The sequence below is a fragment of the Ranitomeya variabilis genome, chromosome 8 (assembly GCF_051348905.1).
Source record: "Ranitomeya variabilis isolate aRanVar5 chromosome 8, aRanVar5.hap1, whole genome shotgun sequence".
Lineage (NCBI taxonomy): Eukaryota > Metazoa > Chordata > Amphibia > Anura > Dendrobatidae > Ranitomeya > Ranitomeya variabilis.
The window spans coordinates 190,141,720-190,164,910 of NC_135239.1; the positions used below are offsets into that span (position 1 = coordinate 190,141,720).

General features: G+C 47.8%; 1 protein-coding gene across 2 annotated transcripts; it reads left to right on the plus strand.

Annotated features, from left to right (window-relative positions):
* The first annotated feature begins 9 nt into the window (after positions 1-9).
* Positions 10-23,056, plus strand: KCTD6 (potassium channel tetramerization domain containing 6). Of its 2 annotated transcripts, XR_013218730.1 has the most exons (5): positions 10-140; positions 15,039-15,142; positions 19,451-19,567; positions 20,536-21,978; positions 22,059-23,056. XR_013218730.1 is itself a non-coding variant. In XM_077278641.1 (4 exons), the coding sequence occupies exons 3-4, from the start codon at positions 19,472-19,474 to the stop codon at positions 21,220-21,222; spliced, it is 783 nt and encodes a 260-aa protein (XP_077134756.1). In that variant the 5' UTR covers positions 10-140; positions 15,039-15,142; positions 19,451-19,471; the 3' UTR covers positions 21,223-23,056. The 2 variants fall into 2 exon arrangements, 1 of the variants encoding a protein (XP_077134756.1); XM_077278641.1 differs by having other exon boundaries at positions 20,536-23,056.
* Positions 23,057-23,191: the final 135 nt, after the last annotated feature.

Genomic DNA, 23,191 nt, shown 5'->3' on the forward strand with positions numbered 1-23,191 from the left:
GTATCATTCCCACGGATCTGTGGGAGGAGTCGCAGGCTGGCACTCCAGGCCTCGGATTTGGCGCTGTGCACATCGGGGTGATCGCAGAGCTGAGGATCTACCTGCTGGGGACACATCACACCCGGGCGGACAGCGATCAGGTGAGAGCGGGGATGTGAGCCTGGGGTGGCAGGCGGGGATGGGCTCCGACCGCACCACTGCTCTATTTCTATCATTGTGGATGGCGGCTGTCACCGCCTGGTGTAATCACATCTGCCTGATATTAATCACACCACAATTCAGATGATGCAACTGATCATTATGACCGATCTACACAATTATTATTGTACAATGTCCGTATATCTATCCCTGTGGCTCCTGCACATAGACCAGCCATCATATCTGTGCTCCTGGCATAAATTACACCCCAGAGGAGCACTCACTATTCTGCTGGTGCAGTTGTAGAGACCGCAGGTAAAGAAGGATGCAGGGACAAATAGGAGCCAGAAAGCAAATAGCGTTTTTAACTTTCTTTTTAACTTCCAACCAAAAAGATAACAAACGTTTTCCACGCAGGGAACTTATATACAAGAACACAATTTCGCAGTAAATCCCAATTATTATATGGCCGCCCTGAACTACACCCGTAGAACGCGGCAGCGCCTCACTAGTGACTCCCTACTAAGATAAAGTCAACAACGGTCACTTATCAGTGCTGGTTCAGCGATGTAGTCCTGACGGTGAGGCTCCGACAACGCCGTAGTCCTGATGGCGGAGGAAGGAGGTGTCTTCTGGCGACGGGCCCAGGCGTAGAGTCAAGTCCAGAATGTCTTTTGCGGTGCTGCGTTCCCTCCTGCTGGCGGACGTTGATCCGAGGTAACAGCCTCCCAGTCCAGAGAAGAGTCTTTTTGAGGAGGATTAGGAGAATAATCAGTATCAGTCACAGCTGAGACGAAACCATGCGAGTCCGTAGCACTCTCTGGCAAGGTGTTCTCAGGGAGCGCGGTAATACTGTCCCTGAGCTGGTCAGCACTACCCCTCTGCCTGGGGGGTCGCTGACGACGAATGCGTCTCTTTTTGGGGGCTCCAGTAATTGCCCGCAGTGTCTGTTGCACGTTTTCCCCCTGCTTCCTGCAAGTCTCACTGCGGCCTGCACACTCACAGCAACTGCGCTGCAGTTTCCTCTCCTCAGAGATTTCCCGCGCTTCTCTGCCCCTGCTTTCACGCGTTTTGCTTTTTATCCTCTCCTCTCCCTGCGTCACTCTGCCTCCTGTCACATGAGCCTGGCTTCCCATGCACCCCTCAAATCCGTCCCCCGGAACCCCGACTCCCGGCAACAATGGTTCCACCCGTCTGCACAGCTCACCAGGTCCCTGTCCCCTACATTCCCCCACCCTGTATGCTCGCCAGTCCCCGGGCGAGGCCTTCGCACTGACAGGTCGCCCACCTGACGGATTGTTCCACACTTGGGTCTGTCTAGTGTGTAAGTCAGGACTGTAGCGAGTTGGGGGTCTACCGGCAGTAGAACGTCCAGAACGTCGTGGCTCGGGTCCTTGTGTAGGGGGTGTTGGGGGAATGTCGTCAGCGGAAGGGTGACTGGTCAGGGGTAGTGTAGTAGTCGAGATAGGGGGAGTATTTTGACGCCGTTCTTCTTCATCATCTTCTTCATCCCACCAATGGTTGTTGGGGGACTCAGTCGTAGGTGGCTCTTCCCTGATTGCGGATTCCGGGGTGTCCGAGTCAACAGAGCGACACAACCGGAGCATGTTGCGATGAAGAATGCGAGTACCTGTACTTCCGAGGGCCTCAGACTGCACTTCATATACAGGTCCATGCGGGTCTATACGGCGAAGCACCCGATAGGGTGTTTTTTCCCAACGATGGTCTAACTTGTTTTGCGGTCTTTGCTCTCGAACGAGTACTCGATCACCTGGCCGGAACTCTGGGGGTTTTGCTGTGGGGGTGCTCCGATGCTCCACTTCCCGAATTCGAGTGTGTACCAGTCGGTGTAAGGTCTGCAGCCGATGCCGATGATCACGCACCCACGAAGCCATCCCTGTTCGGGGGCCTTCTTCCTCCGAAGACAGTTCCAGATCTGTCATGCCTTTTCCTGGGCGCCCAAAGACCACTTCATACGGGGTGCGTCCTGTGACTTGATGAACTCTATTGTTGTAGACCCACACTAGGTCAGACACGTACTCCGGCCAGCGGGCCTTCTGATCTTGTTCTAGCGCACGCAGCATTTGAAGCAAAGTCCGGTTAAACCGCTCACAAGCCCCATTTCCCTGGGGATGATACGGTGTGGTGCGTGACTTATCAATGCCGTAGAGGCGATGCAGCTCTTCCATGACCTTGCCCAAGAAACAGGCGCCTTGATCCGAATGTATTCGCCTCGGACAGCCGTAAACTTGAATAAAGTTCTTACAGATAGCGCTCGCCGCCGACTCAGCTGTCTGATCACGGGTAGGGATGACTACCGCGAATTTTGAAAAATGATCTACCATAACGAGGCAGTGTTCGTAGCCTTGATGCGCTGCTCCAATGGTAATGTAGTCTATCATTAATACTTCAAAAGGGGCAGACGTCGTGATGCTCTGCACAGGCGCCCTTTCCTCCGGTGACTTGGTTAGCTCACATTGTCGACATTGTCTACAGGCAGTTTGTACTTCCGCAAGCAGCCGAGGATGATAGAACCGAGTTTGCAGCCACTTAAACGTCCTCTTCACTCCGAAGTGTGCCCCGGACTCATGAGCTTCTTTAGCAACTGCGGCCACCACAGGCCCTGGTAAGACCATCTGCCAGGTCGGCTCAGAATCTGCCAGAGCCATGGTTAAGTGGCATAAGAGCCCGTCCTGAAGAGTTAGGCGCTCCCACTGCCGCAGAAGAAGGTTCAGATCTGACGGGAGAATTTGTCCAGGGGTTCTCACGGGCAATAGACCATTCGTTATCCACTGTCGCAATGGAGCTAGTTCCTGGTCTTCCTGTTGTAGCCGTATCCATTCGTCTCGACTCTGAACCAACAGTCCTGTAGCCGTTCCGTTCCCGGTCTGCTCCCGGCTCACAGCCGTCCGAGCAGCGCCCCCGATGGTGTAAGGGATTTCTTCTCCCTCCAGCTCCTCATCTCGGTTAGTTCTTGGGGGGTTCTTCCGCAGACGAGATAATGCGTCAGCTTGAACATTCTCCGCTCCTCGCTTGTAGAGGATACGGTATCTGTACTTGGCCATCCGGGCTACCCAGCGCTGTTCTAGGGCACCCAATTTCGCATTTTCCAGATGTGCCAATGGGTTGTTATCCGTGCGTATCAGCACCTCGGAACCGGCCAGGTACTCAGCGAACCGCTCCGTCATAGCCCACACCACGGCCAGCAGCTCCACCTTGAAAGAACTGTAATTGTCTGGGTTCAACTCAGAGTCATGAAGAGACCGACTCGCATAGGCGATCACTCTCTCCCGCCCATCCTGAACCTGAGACAACACAGCCCCCAATCCCTGAGAGCTGCCGTCGGTGTGTAGGATGAACGGTTGCGAAAAGTCCGCATAAGCCAACACCGGCGGCTCCATGAGAGCTGTCTTCAAGTCCCGGAACGCTGCTTCTTGTGGCTCCTGCCATTGTATCTTCTTTCCCCGTTCCTTGGGGGAGCTTCCTTTCAGCAGGACTTGTAGATTGTGAGAACGGCGAGCAAAATTCTTCACGAAGCGCCGGTAGTACCCAGCGAGGCCCAAGAACGCCCGTACATCTTTAGCGGTCTCCGGTGTGGGCCACTCCTGGATTGCAGCAATCTTCTCCTGCGATGGCCGGACTCCTTCGGCGGACACCACATGCCCCAGGTACTCGATCTGTTCCCGGAACAAGTGACACTTCTGGGGCTTCACCTTAAGCCCGTATTTCAGCAACCGGTCTAGTACCTGTTCCAGTCGGCACAGATGTTCCTCGAATGTTGGGGCGTAGATGATGATGTCATCCAGATAAATGAGAGTGGCCTCGAAGTTCAAATCCCCCAGACACCGCTCCATTAATCGTTGGAAGGTGCCTGGAGCGTTGGCCAGCCCAAACGGCATTCGATTGAACTCAAATAGTCCCATGGGAAGGATGAACGCTGTCTTAGGACGATCTGCTTCTGTCATCGGGACCTGCCAGTATCCGCTGGCTAGGTCTAAGGTGGAAAAATATTTGGCCCGACCCAGCACGGAGAGAGACTCCTCGATACGGGGAAGTGGATAAGAGTCTCGGACGGTGCATGCATTTAGCTTACGATAGTCCACTCAGAACCGGAGCGTGCCGTCCTTTTTCCGCACCAGCACGATCGGGGCAGCCCACGGGCTCTGACTCTCGCGGATCACTCCCTTTTGTAGCATCTGGCCTAACAACGTCTTTACTTCCTGGTACATCTGCGGGGGAATCTGTCTGTACCGCTCCCTGATGGGCACTGTATCTCCGGTCGGAATTCCATGTTCGATGGCCGTGGTACAGCCAAAATCATCTTCATGTTGCGCAAACACTTCAGCATAGTGTCCAAGGAGCCGCTGCACTCGCGAGACTTGTGATGGATCCAGACCCGGTAATTCTGCTCGCATATGTTCCAGAATAGTTTGACCTTTTCGTAACGCTATCAGCTCAGGATCCTGTGTAGACCGGACACTGACCATCCAGGGATCAGGGGAATCCACCTTTAACTGTAAAGTATCTGGAGGAGGCATCACTTCTAACGGTCGTAACACTTTGGCCATCTCACTTCGGACCCGTAGCACGACATCGTGTTCGTCCACATTCACACATCGCACTGGTACGGCCCCATTTTTAACAGTAGCCAGAGATCGGGCCACCAGCAGTCCTGTGGGCAAAGGGGACGTAAAGGTGGGCTCAACCTGCACTTGCACTCCTTCCAGAGGGATGCGAGCTCGGATGGGCAGGGATATAACAGTCTGTCCTGGGGGAAACGTCACTTCTGCTGTCGGGGAGGTGATTACTTTCTCTAGTATGTCTCCCTCCTGAAAGGTCTCTTGCACACGGACTTCCCTCACTAACTGTCTGAACACAGAGCCTTGAGGTGTACTGGTCCCCCACTGATTGAGTGTCTCTTGTGTGGTCTCCCCTAACAGCAAACTGCCAAAGTCCTTCAATACATTCATCCCCAAAGTCACGATATGTTGTGGGCTGGGATCCCCCCGTGTCAACACAACCCCCCGGCGGCCCAGGTCTTTCCCACATAAAGATATTTGCATCCAGGTGACCCCTTCCACTGGGATGGGCAGCTGATTGGCGGCCTGCAACCGGATTACGGGGCCCCATTGGGGTCTGACTGACACAGGGAAGTGTTTTCTAAAATAGGCCTCGGGCATAGTCGTGACTTGAGATCCGGTGTCCACCAGACAACGTACAGCCCGCCCTTCAAACTCTGCCCAAACCAGGGGGCAGCTGGCAACCAAATTTTCGGGACTTTCACCACCCATCCGCGGGGATTCTGACTCCGAGCGTCGTCCCCTTAGCTCGGAGTCCTCTAGTTTAACGCCCGCCGTGACGAGGCCCTCCCTCTCCGGGGGCACTCCCGTGCGAAATGTCCTGCCTCCCCGCAACCATAGCAAGCACCGGGGACCGGATAATATCCTGAACGAGCGCCACGAGCTGGACTCCCAGACCCTTGCCCCCGGGGTAGCTCCCTTGGGCTTCGCGCATTTTTTTTTACTTCGGCCAGTTCGTCTCGGATTTGTTTGAGCTCCTGCCGCATCTCCTGAACCCACGACGGCTCACCCCCTCCTGGTGCAGCGGTCTGGATAACCCGAGCCTCTCCTGTCAGGACCGTCACCCCCCTCTCTTGCTCCCGGGTGCGGGCCTCATTGCCTATGTCGGAGAAAGTCAGGCGCGGGTCGACCCGCACTCGTTCACGTAGAGCCTGTTTGGTCAACTCATCCCGCAGTCCCGTCACCAGTTGGTCGCGCAGGGTCACGTCGACATGTCCCATCCCCATACCATCTTTCCGCACGATTGCAATGTTTAGCTCTTGCAGAGCATTCATGTACTGAGTGACAGTCTCGCCCTCTTTTTGTCGCCGTCCAAACAACCGGGCCCGCAGCTCTCCCACGTCGGTGGGATCCCCGTGCGTCCCCTCTAACACATGTAACACCCCGGTAAAAGTATTCCGCTCTGTGGGGGGTCTCAACATCACTGAATCTCGGGCCTCTCCGTCTAATGCCATAATGGCTACCTCAGCTTCCAGGGCCGGGGTCATAGGATGCATTCTCAACAGCCCCCTCATCCTCTCAGTCCAGCTCCACAACAACATGTTGCTCCCATTAAACTTGGGCAAATTGTTTAACATGGCCCCCAATGAGAGAGAAGCTCTAGGCCCAGCCCCATCCTCCGTATCTTCTGGCTCCTTCTTTGGATCCTGCATCCTGCCGACTACGCCAAATGTAGAGACCGCAGGTAAAGAAGGATGCAGGGACAAATAGGAGCCAGAAAGCAAATAGCGTTTTTAACTTTCTTTTTAACTTCCAACCAAAAAGATAACAAACGTTTTCCACGCAGGGAACTTATATACAAGAACACAATCTCGCAGTAAATCCCAATTATTATATGGCCGCCCTGAACTACACCCGTAGAACGCGGCAGCGCCTCACTAGTGACTCCCTACTAAGATAAAGTAAACAACGGTCACTTATCAGTGCTGGTTCAGCGATGTAGTCCTGACGGTGAGGCTCCGACAACGCCGTAGTCCTGATGGCGGAGGAAGGAGGTGTCTTCTGGCGACGGGCCCAGGCGTAGAGTCGAGTCCAGAATGTCTTTTGCGGTGCTGCGTTCCCTCCTGCAGGCGGACGTTGATCCGAGGTAACAGCCTCCCAGTCCAGAGAAGAGTCTTTTTGAGGAGGATTAGGAGAATAATCAGTATCAGTCACAGCTGAGACGAAACCATGCGAGTCCGTAGCACTCTCTGGCAAGGTGCTCTCAGGGAGCGCGGTAATACTGTCCCTGAGCTGGTCAGCACTACCCCTCTGCCTGGGGGGTCGCTGACGACGAATGCGTCTCTTTTTGGGGGCTCCAGTAATTGCCCGCAGTGTCTGTTGCACGTTTTCCCCCTGCTTCCTGCAAGTCTCACTGCGGCCTGCACACTCACAGCAACTGCGCTGCAGTTTCCTCTCCTCAGAGATTTCCCGCGCTTCTCTGCCCCTGCTTTCGCGCGTTTTGCTTTTTATCCTCTCCTCTCCCTGCGTCACTCTGCCTCCTGTCACATGAGCCTCGCTTCCCATGCACCCCTCAAATCCGTCCCCCGGAACCCCGACTCCCGGCAACAATGGTTCCACCCGTCTGCACAGCTCACCAGGTCCCTGTCCCCTACACAGTCACTGTGTACATACATTACATTACTGATCCTGAGTTACCTCCTGTATTATACCCCAGAGCTGCACTCACTATTCTGCTGGTGCAGTCACTGTGTACATACATTACTGATCCTGAGTTACATCCTGTATTATACCCCAGAGCTGCACTCACTATTCTGCTGGTGCAGTCACTGTGTACATACATTACATTACTGATCCTGAGTTACATCCTGTATTATACCCCAGAGCTGCACTCACTATTCTGCTGGTGCAGTCACTGTGTACATACATTACATTACTGATCCTGAGTTCCTCCTGTATTATACCCCAGAGCTGCACTCACTATACTTCTGGTGCAGTCACTGTGTACATACATTACATTACTGATCCTGAGTTACATCCTGTATTATACCCCAGAGCTGCACTCACTATTCTGCTGGTGCAGTCACTGTGTACATACATTACATTACTGATCCTGAGTTACATCCTGTATTATACCCCAGAGCTGCACTCACTATACTGCTGGTGCAGTCACTGTGTACATATATTACATTACTGATACTGAGTTACTTCCTGTATTATACTCCAGAGCTGCACTCACTATTCTGCTGGTGCAGTCACTGTGTACATACATTACATTATTGATCCTGAGTTACTTCCTGTATTATACTCCAGAGCTGCACTCACTATTCTGCTGGTGCAGTCACTGTGTACATACATTACATTATTGATCCTGAGTTACATCCTGTATTATACTCCAGAGCTGCACTCACTATTCTGCTGGTGCAGTCACTGTGTACATACATTATATTACTGATCTTGAGTTACATCCTGTATTATACCCCAGAGCTGCACTCACTATTCTGCTGGTGCAGTCACTGTGTACATACATTACATTACTGATCTTGAGTTACATCCTGTATTATACCCCAGAGCTGCACTCACTATTCTGCTGCTGCAGTCACTGTGTACATACATTACATTTCTGATCCTGAGTTACTTCCTGTATTATATTCCAGAGCTGCACTCACTATTCTGCTGGTGCAGTCACTGTGTACATACATTACATTACTGATCCTGAGTTACATCCTGTATTATACCCCAGAGCTGCACTCACTATTCTGCTGGTGCAGTCACTGTGTACATACATTACATTACTGATCCTGCGTTACATCCTGTATTATACTCCAGAGCTGCACTCACTATTCTGCTGGTGCAGTCACTGTGTACATACATTACATTACTGATCCTGAGTTACATCCTGTATTATACCCCAGAGCTGCACTCACTATTCTGCTGGTGCAGTCACTGTGTACATACATTACATTACTGATCCTGAGTTACATCCTGTATTATACCCCAGAGCTGCACTCACTATTCTGCTGGTGCAGTCACTGTGTACATACATTACATTACTGATCCTGAGTTACATCTTGTATTATACTCCAGAGCTGCACTCACTATTTTGCTGGTGCAGTCACTGTGTACATACATTACATTACTGATCCTGAGTTACATCCTGTATTATACTCCAGAGCTGCACTCACTATTCTGCTGGTGCAGTCACTGTGTACATAAATTACATTGCTGATCCTGAGTTACATCCTGTATTATACCCCAGAGCTGCACTCACTATTCTGCTGGTGCAGTCACTGTGTACATAAATTACATTACTGATCCTGAGTTACATCCTGTATTATACCCCAGAGCTGCACTCACTATTCTGCTGGTGCAGTCACTGTGTACATACATTACATTACTGATCCTGAGTTACATCCTGTATTATACCCCAGAGCTGCACTCACTGTTCTGCTGGTGCAGTCACTGTGTACATACATTACATTACTGATCCTGAGTTAGATCCTGTATTATACCCCAGAGCTGCACTCACTATTCTGCTGGTGCAGTCACTGTGTACATACATTACATTACTGATCCTGAGTTACATCTTGTATTATATTCCAGAGCTGCATTCACTATTCTGCTGGTGCAGTCACTGTGTACATACATTACATTACTGATCCTGAGTTACATCCTGTATTATACCCCAGAGCTGCACTCACTGTTCTGCTGGTGCAGTCACTGTGTACATACATTACATTACTGATCCTGAGTTACATCCTGTATTATACCCCAGAGCTGCACTCACTATACTGCTGGTGCAGTCACTGTGTACATAAATTACATTACTGATCCTGAGTTACATCCTGTATTATACCCCAGAGCTGCACTCACTGTTCTGCTGGTGCAGTCACTGTGTACATACATTACTGATCCTGAGTTACATCCTGTATTATACCCCAGAGCTGCACTCACTATTCTGCTGGTTCAGTCACTGTGTACATAAATTACATTACTGATCCTGAGTTACATCCTGTATTATACCCCAGAGCTGCACTCACTATTCTGCTGGTGCAGTCACTGTGTACATACATTACATTACTGATCCTGAGTTACATCCTGTATTATACCCCAGAGCTGCACTCACTATTCTGCTGGTGGAGTCACTGTGTACATACATTACTGATCCGGAGTTACATCCTGTATTATACCCCAGAGCTGCTCTCACTATTCTGCTGGTGCAGTCACTGTGTAAATACATTACTGATCCTGAGTGACATCCTGTATTATTCCCCAGAGCAGCACTCACTATTCTGCTGGTGCAGTCACTGTGTACATACATTACATTACTGATCCTGAGTTACATCCTGTATTATACCCCAGAGCTGCACTCACTGTTCTGCTGGTGCAGTCACTGAGTACATACATTACTGATCCTGAGTTACATCCTGTATTATACCCCAGAGCTGCACTCACTATTCTGCTGGTGCAGTCACTGTGCATATACATTACATTACTGATCCTGAGTTACATCCTGTATTATACCCCAGAGCTGCACTCACTATTCTGCTGGTGCAGTCACTGTGTACATACATTACATTACTGATCCTGAGTTACATCCTGTATTATACCCCAGAGCTGCACTCACTATTCTGCTGGTTCAGTCACTGTGTACATAAATTACATTACTGATCCTGAGTTACATCCTGTATTATACCCCAGAGCTGCACTCACTATTCTGCTGGTGCAGTCACTGTGTACATACATTACTGATCCTGAGTTACATCCTGTATTATACCCCAGAGCTGCACTCACTATTCTGCTGGTGGAGTCACTGTGTACATACATTACATTACTGATCCGGAGTTACATCCTGTATTATACCCCAGAGCTGCACTCACTATTCTGCTGGTGGAGTCACTGTGTACATACATTACATTACTGATCCGGAGTTACATCCTGTATTATACCCCAGAGCTGCTCTCACTATTCTGCTGGTGCAGTCACTGTGTAAATACATTACTGATCCTGAGTGACATCCTGTATTATTCCCCAGAGCAGCACTCACTATTCTGCTGGTGCAGTCACTGTGTACATACATTACATTACTGATCCTGAGTTACATCCTGTATTATACCCCAGAGCTGCACTCACTGTTCTGCTGGTGCAGTCACTGAGTACATACATTACTGATCCTGAGTTACATCCTGTATTATACCCCAGAGCTGCACTCACTATTCTGCTGGTGCAGTCACTGTGCATATACATTACATTACTGATCCTGAGTTACATCCTGTATTATACCCCAGAGCTGCACTCACTATTCTGCTGGTGCAGTCACTGTGTACATACATTACTGATCCTGAGTTACATCCTGTATTATACCCCAGAGCTGCACTCACTATTCTGCTGGTGCAGTCACTGTGCATATACATTACATTACTGATCCTGAGTTACATCCTGTATTATACCCCAGAGCTGCACTCACTATTCTGCTGGTGCAGTCACTGTGTACATACATTACATTACTGATCCTGAGTTACATCCTGTATTATACCCCAGAGCTGCACTCACTATTCTGCTGGTGCAGTCACTGTGTACATACATTACATTACTGATCCTGAGTTACATCCTGTATTATACCCCAGAGCTGCACTCACTGTTCTGCTGGTGCAGTCACTGTGTACATACATTACATTACATTACTGATCCTGAGTTACATCCTGTATTATACCCCAGAGCTGCACTCACTATTCTGCTGGTTCAGTCACTGTGTACATAAATTACATTACTGATCCTGAGTTACATCCTGTATTATACCCCAGAGCTGCACTCACTATTCTGCTGGTGCAGTCACTGTGTACATACATTACTGATCCTGAGTTACATCCTGTATTATACCCCAGAGCTGCACTCACTATTCTGCTGGTGCAGTCACTGTGTACATACATTACATTACTGATCCGGAGTTACATCCTGTATTATACCCCAGAGCTGCACTCACTATTCTGCTGGTGGAGTCACTGTGTACATACATTACATTACTGATCCGGAGTTACATCCTGTATTATACCCCACAGCTGCTCTCACTATTCTGCTGGTGCAGTCACTGTGTAAATACATTACTGATCCTGAGTGACATCCTGTATTATTCCCCAGAGCAGCACTCACTATTCTGCTGGTGCAGTCACTGTGTACATACATTACATTACTGATCCTGAGTTACATCCTGTATTATACCCCAGAGCTGCACTCACTGTTCTGCTGGTGCAGTCACTGAGTACATACATTACTGATCCTGAGTTACATCCTGTATTATACCCCAGAGCTGCACTCACTATTCTGCTGGTGCAGTCACTGTGCATATACATTACATTACTGATCCTGAGTTACATCCTGTATTATACCCCAGAGCTGCACTCACTATTCTGCTGGTGCAGTCACTGTGTACATACATTACTGATCCTGAGTTACATCCTGTATTATACCCCAGAGCTGCACTCGCTATTCTGCTGGTGCAGTCACTGTGCATATACATTACATTACTGATCCTGAGTTACATCCTGTATTATACCCCAGAGCTGCACTCACTATTCTGCTGGTGCAGTCACTGTGTACATACATTACATTACTGATCCTGAGTTACATCCTGTATTATACCCCAGAGCTGCACTCACTATTCTGCTGGTGCAGTCACTGTGTACATACATTACATTACTGATCCTGAGTTACATCCTGTATTATACCCCAGAGCTGCACTCACTATTCTGCTGGTGCAGTCACTGTGTACATACATTACATTACTGATCCTGAGTTACATCCTGTATTATACCCCAGAGCTGCACTCACTGTTCTGCTGGTGCAGTCACTGTGTACATACATTACATTACATTACTGATCCTGAGTTACATCCTGTATTATACCCCAGAGCTGCACTTACTATTCTGCTGGTTCAGTCACTGTGTACATAAATTACATTACTGATCCTGAGTTACATCCTGTATTATACCCCAGAGCTGCACTCACTATTCTGCTGGTGCAGTCACTGTGTACATACATTACATTACTGATCCGGAGTTACATCCTGTATTATACCCCAGAGCTGCACTCACTATTCTGCTGGTGGAGTCACTGTGTACATACATTACATTACTGATCCGGAGTTACATCCTGTATTATACCCCAGAGCTGCTCTCACTATTCTGCTGGTGCAGTCACTGTGTAAATACATTACTGATCCTGAGTGACATCCTGTATTATTCCCCAGAGCAGCACTCACTATTCTGCTGGTGCAGTCACTGTGTACATACATTACATTACTGATCCTGAGTTACATCCTGTATTATACCCCAGAGCTGCACTCACTATTCTGCTGGTGCAGTCACTGTGTACATACATTACATTACTGATCCTGAGTTACATCCTGTATTATACCCCAGAGCTGCACTCACTATTCTGCTGGTGCAGTCACTGTGTACATACATTACATTACTGATCCTGAGTTACATCCTGTATTATACCCCAGAGCTGCACTCACTATTCTGCTGGTGCAGTCACTGTGCATATACATTACATTACTGATCCTGAGTTACATCCTGTATTATACCCCAGAGCTGCACTCACTATTCTGCTGGTGCAGTCACTGTGTACATACATTACATTACTGATCCTGAGTTACATCCTGTATTATACCCCAGAACTGCACTCACTATTCTGCTGGTGCAGTCACTGTGTACATACATTACTGATCCTGAGTTACATCCTGTATTATACCCCAGAGCTGCACTCACTATTCTGCTGGTGCAGTCACTGTGCATATACATTACATTACTGATCCTGAGTTACATCCTGTATTATACCCCAGAGCTGCACTCACTATTCTGCTGGTGCAGTCACTGTGTACATACATTATATTACTGATCCTGAGTTACATATTGTATTATACCCCAGAGCTGCACTCACTATTCTGCTGGTGCAGTCACTGTGTACATACATTATATTACTGATCCTGAGTTACATATTGTATTATACCCCAGAGCTGCACTCACTATTCTGCTGGTGCAGTCACTGTGTACATACATTACATTACTGATCCTGAGTTACATCCTGTATTATACCCCAGAGCTGCACTCACTATTCTGCTGGTGCAGTCACTGTGTACATACATTACATTACTGATCCTGAGTTACATCCTGTATTATACCCCAGAGCTGCACTCACTATTCTGCTGGTGCAGTCACTGTGTACATACATTACATTACTGATCCTGAGTTACATCCTGTATTATACTCCAGAGCTGCACTCACTATTCTGCTGGTGCAGTCACTGTGTACATACATTACATTACTGATCCTGAGTTACCTCCTGTATTATACTCCAGAGCTGCACTCACTATTCTGCTGGTGCAGTCACTGTGTACATACATTACATTACTGATCCTGAGTTACCTCCTGTATTATACCCCAGAGCTGCACTCACTATTCTGCTGGTGCAGTCACTGTGTACATACATTACATTACTGATCCTGAGTTACATCCTGTATTATACCCCAGAGCTGCACTCACTATTCTGCTGGTGCAGTCACTGTGTACATACATTACATTACTGATCCTGAGTTACATCCTGTATTATACCCCAGAGCTGCACTCACTATTCTGCTGGTGCAGTCACTGTGCATATACATTACATTACTGATCCTGAGTTACCTCCTGTATTATACCCCAGAGCTGCACTCACTCTCACTATTCTGCTGGTGCAGTCACTGTGTACATACATTACATTACTGATCCTGAGTTACATCCTGTATTATACTCCAAAGTTATATAAAAAAAAAACTATGAAAAATAGGAGTAATAACAAACTAGGAAAATGGCCTCAATTCAAGATTTCCTTTAATTTGAAGAATGTTTTCTTAAAGGGGTCCTCCAGTCTGTTCATATGTAACTTTCTTTTACCTGGTGTAAATAGCTCTATTCTCCTGAATCCGGCATCGTTTTTTTTTGTTCCTGCCTCTCTGTTCCCGAGATACGGCCCCCTCTTCCCTGCTTGTTAATCTAGTCTTGTTAGCCAAATGGGGGTGGTCCTCAAGAAGAAGAGTTGATGACCACACCCACTTGTAAAAAGGGCTAAATTTATAAAGAATGCAGAAAGGGCCGTATATCGGGAACGCAGAGGCGCAGGATGAAAAGAAAAACAACGCCGGATGCAGGAGAACAGCGGCTTTTACACCAGGTAATAAATGATTTATGGCAAATGTTAGGTTCCTCTTTACCTCGGAGATACGAGGAGAATGCACCTGAGCATGAAATGGATGACTGCCCAGCTGGAAGGGTCCTGCTCCTGCCGGCAGAGATGTTCGTGGTCTGAACCTCCTGCTCCATCACTTCCACCTTTTTATTCCAGGTTTCGATCCTTCTGTGATATCTGGATCATCACGTACGTCCGGACGAGGACTGATGCACTGGACCGACGTCGTGAGAAAACCCTGCAAATAATTACTGCACTCGGTGATACCTTATGCTTTTTTTTATCTTTGTATTTGTTTTACTTTTGTGGATTTTTTATTTTTTTTATTTTATAATTTAATTTTTTTTTTTACTTTAATGCAGGTATTTTAGGTTACAATCGAGTTTGCTATTGGGTTTCATTAGAAATGTTGCACTTTTGCCTTCCATAGCCTTCCTGTTACAGAATGAGTTAACGGAGAATCATTCAGTGAGCTCATTCTAAGGGCTCATGCAGACGTCCGTGGATCTCGGCCCGATCATAGACTGCAAGGCCTGGACTGGTCACGAGTGTCCCAACCCGAGCGGGACCACCTCCTAGAAATATATGAGGCTGTCATACTCGGGATAGGAGACCCGCGGCCAGGCAGTGCACTGCGGTTCATGCTCGGACCGAGATCCGCTGACTTAGGCCGGCCTCACACTAGCGAGTTTTACGGACGTATGAGCGCATAAACTACGTCCGTAAAATTCGCATTACACACGGCCCAATGATTCCCTATGTCCCCGCTCCTATCTGCCGTATATTACGCATCCGTAGTATACGGTCTTGTACGGCCGTAGAAAATCGCAGCATGCTGCGTTTGTCACCATATTGCGCAAAAAAATCGCCAATGAAAGTCTATGGGGGCGAGAAAAATACGGATTCCACACGGACCAGCAGTGTGACTTGCGAGAAATACGCAGCGGTGTTAGTGAAAAGTCGGTAATTCAATTGCTGGCTTTTCATTTCTCCTTCCCAAACCCGACAGGATATGAGACATGATTACATACAGTAAACCATCTCATATCCCCTTTTTTTGCATATTCCACACTACTAATGTTAGTAGTGTGTATGTGCAAAATTTGGGCGCTGCAGCTGCTAAAATAAAGGGTTAAATGGCGGAAAAATTGGCGTGGGCTCCCACTCAATTTTCTCCGCCAGAGTGGTAAAGCCAGTGACTGAGGGCAGATATTAATAGCCTAGAGAGGGTCCATGGTTATTGGCCCCCCCCGGCTACAAACATCTGCCCCCAGACACCCCAGAAAAGGCACATCTGGAAGATGCGCCTATTCTGGCACTTGGCCACTCTCTTCCCACTCCCTGTAGCGATGGGATATGGGGTAATGAAGGGTTAATGCCACCTTGCTATTGTAAGGTGACATTAAGCCAGATTAATAATGGAGAGGCGTCAATTATGTCACCTATCCATTATTAATCCAATTGTCTGAAAGGGTTAAAAAACACACACACATGATTTAAAAGTATTTTAATGAAATAAACACAGCGGTTGTTTTAATATTTTATTGCTCTCTCAATCCAGCTAAACACCCTCGCTTGGCAAAATAATAAACCCACAATATACATACCTTCTGATGACCTGTCACGTCCCACGAGGTAATCCAGCTGAAGGGGTTAACTCAATTTACAGGCAGGAGCTGCGCTAAAGCACTCGCTCGTGTCTGTAATCCCTGGGTGCTGAAAGGAAAGCTGGATCTGTACTTACATTGAGTCTTGGTGATGCGCCCTCTGGTGGATGTTCTCATGAACTGCAGCCTTGGAAAAGTTCCCACGCTCAAGTTCATATGAGTTCATCCAGCAGAGGGCGCCTCACCGCAACTCAATGTAAGTACAGATCACTCAGCTTTCATTCATTCCCCGGGGTTTACAGGCACGAGTGAGTGCTTTAGGCACAGCTCCTGGCTGTAAAATGATTTAACCCCTTCAGATGGATTACCTCGTGGGACGTGACAGATCAACAGAAGGTATGTATATTGTTGGTTTATTATTTTGCCAAGCGAGGGTGTTCAGCTGGATTGAGAGAGCAATAAAATATTAAAACAACCTGTGTGTTTTTTTCATTAAAATGTGTGTGTTTTTTAACCCTTTCAGACAATTGGATTAATAATGGATAGGTGTCATCATTGACGCCTCTCCATTATTAATCTGGCTTAATGTCACCTTACAATAGCAAGGTGACATTAACCCTTCATTACCCCATATCCCACCACTACACAGGAGTGGGAAGAGAGTGGCCAAGTGCCAGAATAGGCGCATCTTCCAGATGTGCCTTTTCTGGGGTGTCTGGGGGCAGATGTTTGTAGCCACGGGGGGGCCAATAACCATGGACCCTCTCTGGGCTATTAATATCTGCCGTCAGTCACTGGCTTTACCACTCTGGCACAGAAAATTGCGCGGGAGCCCACGCCAATTTTTTCCGCCATTTAACCCTTTATTTTAGCAGCTACAGCGCCCAAATTTTGCACATACACACTACTAACATTAGTAGTGTGGAATATGCAAAAAAAAAAGGGGATATGAGATGGTTTACTGTATGTAAACCATGTCTCATATCCTGTCGGGTTTGTGAAGGAGAAATGAAAAGCCGGCAATTGAATTACCGGCTTTTCACATATCTCGCGCTGAAGTAAATATAAATACAGAATATATACAGTATATATGTGTCTCAATGATATATATATATATATATATATATATATATATATATATATATATATATATATATATATATATATATATATATATATATATATATAATATACATACACACTCACCGGCCACTTTATTAGGTACACCATGCTAGTAACGGGTTGGACCCCTTTTGCCTTCAGAACTGCCTCAATTCTTCGTGGCATAGATTCAACAAGGTGCTGGAAGCATTCCTCAGAGATTTTGGTCCATATTGACATGATGGCATCACACAGTTGCCGCAGATTTGTCGGCTGCACATCCCAAAGATGCTCCATACAAGGCAGGATGGATCCATGCTTTCATGTTGTTTACGCCAAATTCTGACCCTACCATCCGAATGTCGCAGCAGAAATCGAGACTCATCAGACCAAGCAACGTTTTTCCAATCTTCTACTGTCCAATTTCGATGAGCTTGTACAAATTGTAGCCTCAGTTTCCTGTTCTTAGCTGAAAGGAGTGGTACCCGGTGTGGTCTTCTGCTGCTGTAGCCCATCTGCCTCAAAGTTCGACGCACTGTGCGTTCAGAGATGCTCTTAGGCCTACCTTGGTTGTAACGGGTGGCGATTTGAGTCACTGTTGCCTTTCTATCAGCTCGAACCAGTCTGCCCATTCTCCTCTGACCTCTGGCATCAACAAGGCATTTCCGCCCACACAACTGCCGCTCACTGGATTTTTTTTCTTTTTCGGACCATTCTCTGTAAACCCTAGAGATGGTTGTGCGTGAAAATCCCAGTAGATCAGCAGTTTCTGAAATACTCAGACCAGCCCTTCTGGCACCAACAACCATGCCACGTTCAAAGGCACTCAAATCACCTTTCTTCCCCATACTGATGCTCGGTTTGAACTGCAGGAGATTGTCTTGACCATGTCTACATGCCTAAATGCACTGAGTTGCCGCCATGTGATTGGCTGATTAGAAATTAAGTGTTAACAAGAAGTTGGACAGGTGTACCTAATAAAGTGGCCAGTGAGTGTATATATACTGTATATATGTTTTCCCGAACATTTGAGCCCATAAATCCATTAGATGTCGGTTTTGCAAGCCTGCGAGAAAATATCGCAGTACAGATGCCATACAGATTACATACGGAGAATGCCATGCGCAAAATACGCTGACACACCCTGACTACGGATGACATACGGATCACTATTTTGGGGACATTTCTGCGTATTACGGCCGTAAAAAACGGACCGTATTTTTATACGCTGAGTGTGAGGCCGGCCTTAGAGTGAGCTCACTGAAGGATTCTCCATTAACTCAGTCAGCAGCCGGCAATAGACAGTGTTGCATTGATGACTTTATAAGCCCCGTACAGAGAGTTTGTACCTCCTTCCTAGGAAGCTGGCGCTGCACTTCGTGGTTATGAATCAGCTGAGAGAAGCCCAGAATAAGAAAGATAAGATTTATTAACTCGCTTATCAGAACGAGCTCACTGAAGGATTCTCCATTAACTCAGCATCCAGCAATAGACAGTGTTGCATTGATGACTTCATAAGCCCCTTACATAGAGTTTATGCCTCCTTCTAATGATTTATGTCCACAGGAAGCTGGCGCTGCACTTCGTGGTTAGGAATCAGCTGAGAGCAGCCCAGAATAAGAAAGATGAGATTTATTAACTCGCTTATAAGAACGAGCTCACTGAAGGATTCTTAGTTAGCTCATTCTACAATCAACAGTAGACACTGCAAAAAAAAAAAAAAAAAAAAGATTTATTCATTTTTTTTTTTTTTTTTTTTTTTGCCAAAAATGCATCCACCTCCTCTTCCCCCTCGAAGATGTCTACAGCTTTTAAGACTGTAATGATTCTAATGTGGGAATCCTTTGATGTGTTTTGCAGGCGCAGGACTCCGATCGGTGTATGCATTCCTCAGCATTCAAGCGTCGGGTTCATTCCAAGCATCAGTCATTTGATCAGATGGATAATGGAGACTGGGGATACTTGGGGCGGAACGAAGTAAGTGAAGACTTTTCCCGGCTATGAAATGCTGCGTGTGCAGGTGACGCCCTTTAGAGGAAAGTCAGACAAACGTGTTGATTTTGGTGGGACGCACTGACCATATAACGAGCATGATGGCGTCCTGATTCTTCCCAATGGCAGATCCCAGGGATTGGGCATGTTGAACTTTGATATGCCCGATTCTTTTTTTCTTTTGTTTCTGTAGGGATACAAGTCTCCTCCAGACATTTTTTTTCTTCTTCTTCTTACTTACAGCACAGGCTTGACCATCCATGTTTATAACCAGAGGGAGTGGGCCAGGATTTCCTATACCGTCACTATTTAACGGGGTTTTCCAAGACTTTGATATTGCTGGTCTATGCTTAGGAGGGGTCATCCATATTGGTGGGGGTTTGACACTTGGCCGCCGCAGTGATCTGATGTTTGCAGCTTCCACAGCTCTGTACTCTGTGTAGGGGCAATATTCGGGTACCGTAGCTGTTCACATTCACTTCAATAGGAGCTGAGCTACAGTACCAGAAAACGATCACTGCGCTGTGTATGGGGCTGTGGGGTCCCGGCTCCTTACAGTGGGTACATCCGACCCCCTTGGAGCTGTAAGCATCTGATCATCGGTGACACCAAGTGTCAGGACCCAACCGTCATCAGTAAAGTTGGTGCAGGACCAGGTCCCTCGGAGACACTGGTAATCTGTGGTCACTGGACGGGACCCCCGAGAACTTCCGCCTACCTCCCGGCTCTTGACTTGATTAGCCATCCTGGCACGATGTCACATGTACGTCATACCAGGCTGGCTAGTCAATAGAAGAGCCACGGATCCCGGGAGATTCTCACCATTGGATTTGGTCCGGCGAATCGATTTGCACCAACTCTAGTCATTAGTATGGAATTTCAGGAAACCCCTTTAAGACTCCAATAGGTTTTTATTGCTGTGAGCCTTTAAATAATGTCATTCTTTCTCTTAGATGACCGATCCCGTCACGCTGAATGTCGGGGGCCACGTGTACACCACCTCACTCTCAACACTGACCCGTTATCCGGATTCCATGTTGGGCGCGATGTTCCGCGGCGACTTCCCCACCGCCAGGGACTCCCAGGGCAATTACTTCATTGACCGCGATGGATCCCTTTTCCGGTACGTCCTGAACTTCCTCCGGACGTCAGAACTCACTCTGCCCGTAGACTTCAAAGAGTTCGATCTGCTGCGGAAAGAAGCCGATTTCTTCCAGATCGAACCCTTAATACAATGCCTCAATGACCCCAAACCTTTGTACCCCACGGACACTTTTGAAGAAGTGGTGGAACTGTCCAGCACGAGGAAACTGTCCAAGTATTCCAACCCGGTGGCCGTAATCATCACCCAGCTGACGATCACCACCAAGGTGCACGCGTTACTGGAGGGCATCGCCAACCATTTCACTAAATGGAATAAGCACATGATGGACACTCGGGATTGCCAGGTCTCGTTTACTTTCGGCCCGTGCGACTACCACCAGGAGGTCTCCCTAAGGGTCCACCTGATGGAGTATATCACAAAGCAAGGTTTCACAATCCGGAACACGCGGGTGCACCACATGAGCGAGCGGGCCAACGAGAACACGGTGGAGCACAACTGGACTTTTTGCAGACTAGCGAGGAAGACGGATGACTGATGCGGGCGCCCCGATGACCCGTCCGCGCCTGCGCACATCCTTATTTATTAACTGGATCGCCCCGCTAACGTGACTCCTCCATCGTCCTGTTCCCCAGCACGTATGCATGTGTCCAGACATGGAGGAACTTCCATGCTTCCACATTGGCTTCCGACCCGAAATGCACATTACCCTTCTCCACCCCCTAATATTGATATGTGAACCCTCACGTTGGTAACGCGGGCCGATGATTAGTGCTGGAACTTCGGGGAGAATCTGAAGTTTCGTCTTCATGATCAATTTTTGTGGATGTTCTGAAATTTGACTTTGAATAAGTTAGAGAACAAATTGCGGGAGAGACTTTGAGCAGAAGCCATTGGCGGCGTACCTTAGAAGACTCGGCAATTTACAACCACTGTCGCCAATTACACTAACGGGACATTCGCTAATCACGGCCGACAAGATCTGGATCGGCAGCCGGTGCCGCCATATTGGTATCCGTTATTTTAGGATTAGGCCCAGGCAGATAAAGGCGTCAAGAAATACCCTGATGGGTTTGCACAAGCTGGCCATGGGTGGGTAATTGTGACCATCCAATCAATTATTTTGTGGCGATCATGGCCACGTCTTTGGTTGGTCGGGACCAATTGTAATGTATTAGGGAGAAAAAAAAGTTGAAACATTCCACCACTGGAAAGTTTACATTTACTTGGGAAAACTTTGTACCGGCAGCTACTATTAATGAAGTGGGTTCTCTTCCCAATTCATATCCATCTGGTGGCACCTAATGGACCCCACTGACTTTATAATAAGGAAGGGAAGGATTTTTAATTTTATCGTTTACGCTCATTGTTTAGGTTACCGGCCGCCACTGCAGTCTATCAGAAGTGGCCGGTTTCCTAGACACTCGGCATTTACATGTTCTGCGGCTGGATGATTTGCAGGAACCTGTCAGCTTCTTGTCACTGCAAAGAAAAGATGCCTCTTCTCGCAGCATCGGAGTGCGCACAACGCAGCTCAAAGATGGCGCCAACCAAAATTGTGTGTTGAAAGCGCGCCGCCACCAACAAACTGGAAACAGGGGAGTAGTGTGCTGTTGGAAAAAAAATGCATTCAAAGGTTCATTCAGACGTCTGCAAATTGGTCCGAGCAGGGAACGCTCCGCACAGACTGGCCGCGGCTCTGCTGATCTGAGCGCAACAGCCTCATAACGGTTGGGAGACCTGCAGCCGGTCCGTGATCTGAGCGATTCGCACGGACATCTGGATGAGTCCTAAGTGGTATTCTGAATCATGAATCACTTGTCCACTAAATGTGTGTTCAATGCAAAGTCAGTAGGACTCGGATGGCTGGACGGCATCAGCGGCGCTGGCAGAAACTGCAAGTGCAGCGCTCGTCCGTATCGTCTACAGCCATAGTGGATCGTTCGGGCGCACTTTAGACTGCCGCTCCATTCAAACTCCACCAGCATATACCGCATAGTGCCCCTTTTACCCATCAGTGGACCACCGTTATTTCAGTATTTAGTACATGAAATTGAGTCGAGACATGGAACAAAATGGTCACGTTCACCGCACCGGCGGTAATCACCAATATTTAACCTGAAGGTCGGGGAAGGTTTTCTATCGGGCGCTGTCCGCACATACGTCAGTATTAGTGCACAGGTCTCATAGCTGAATCTATGCAGCTACACATATACAAACCCCTCTTTATTCTCAGATTAGACCTTTTCGTTTTTCTAGATAGACTTCAGACAGAAATGGTGGAATTAATACATTTGTAAATCTGGTTAATTATGAAATAATGTATTGCCTGCGTAAGATATTCTAATAAAAGATTCCTGTTCAGGTCACAATCCTGATCGTCTGCTTAATAGATGCTTATTCTGGGGGGACCGTAGACCCCGCACTGGCAGATTGGGTGGTTGGCACTAGCTGTACAAGCAATGAACCGTGCAGGTGTCACAGGATTGCCGAGAATGGTGATTGGC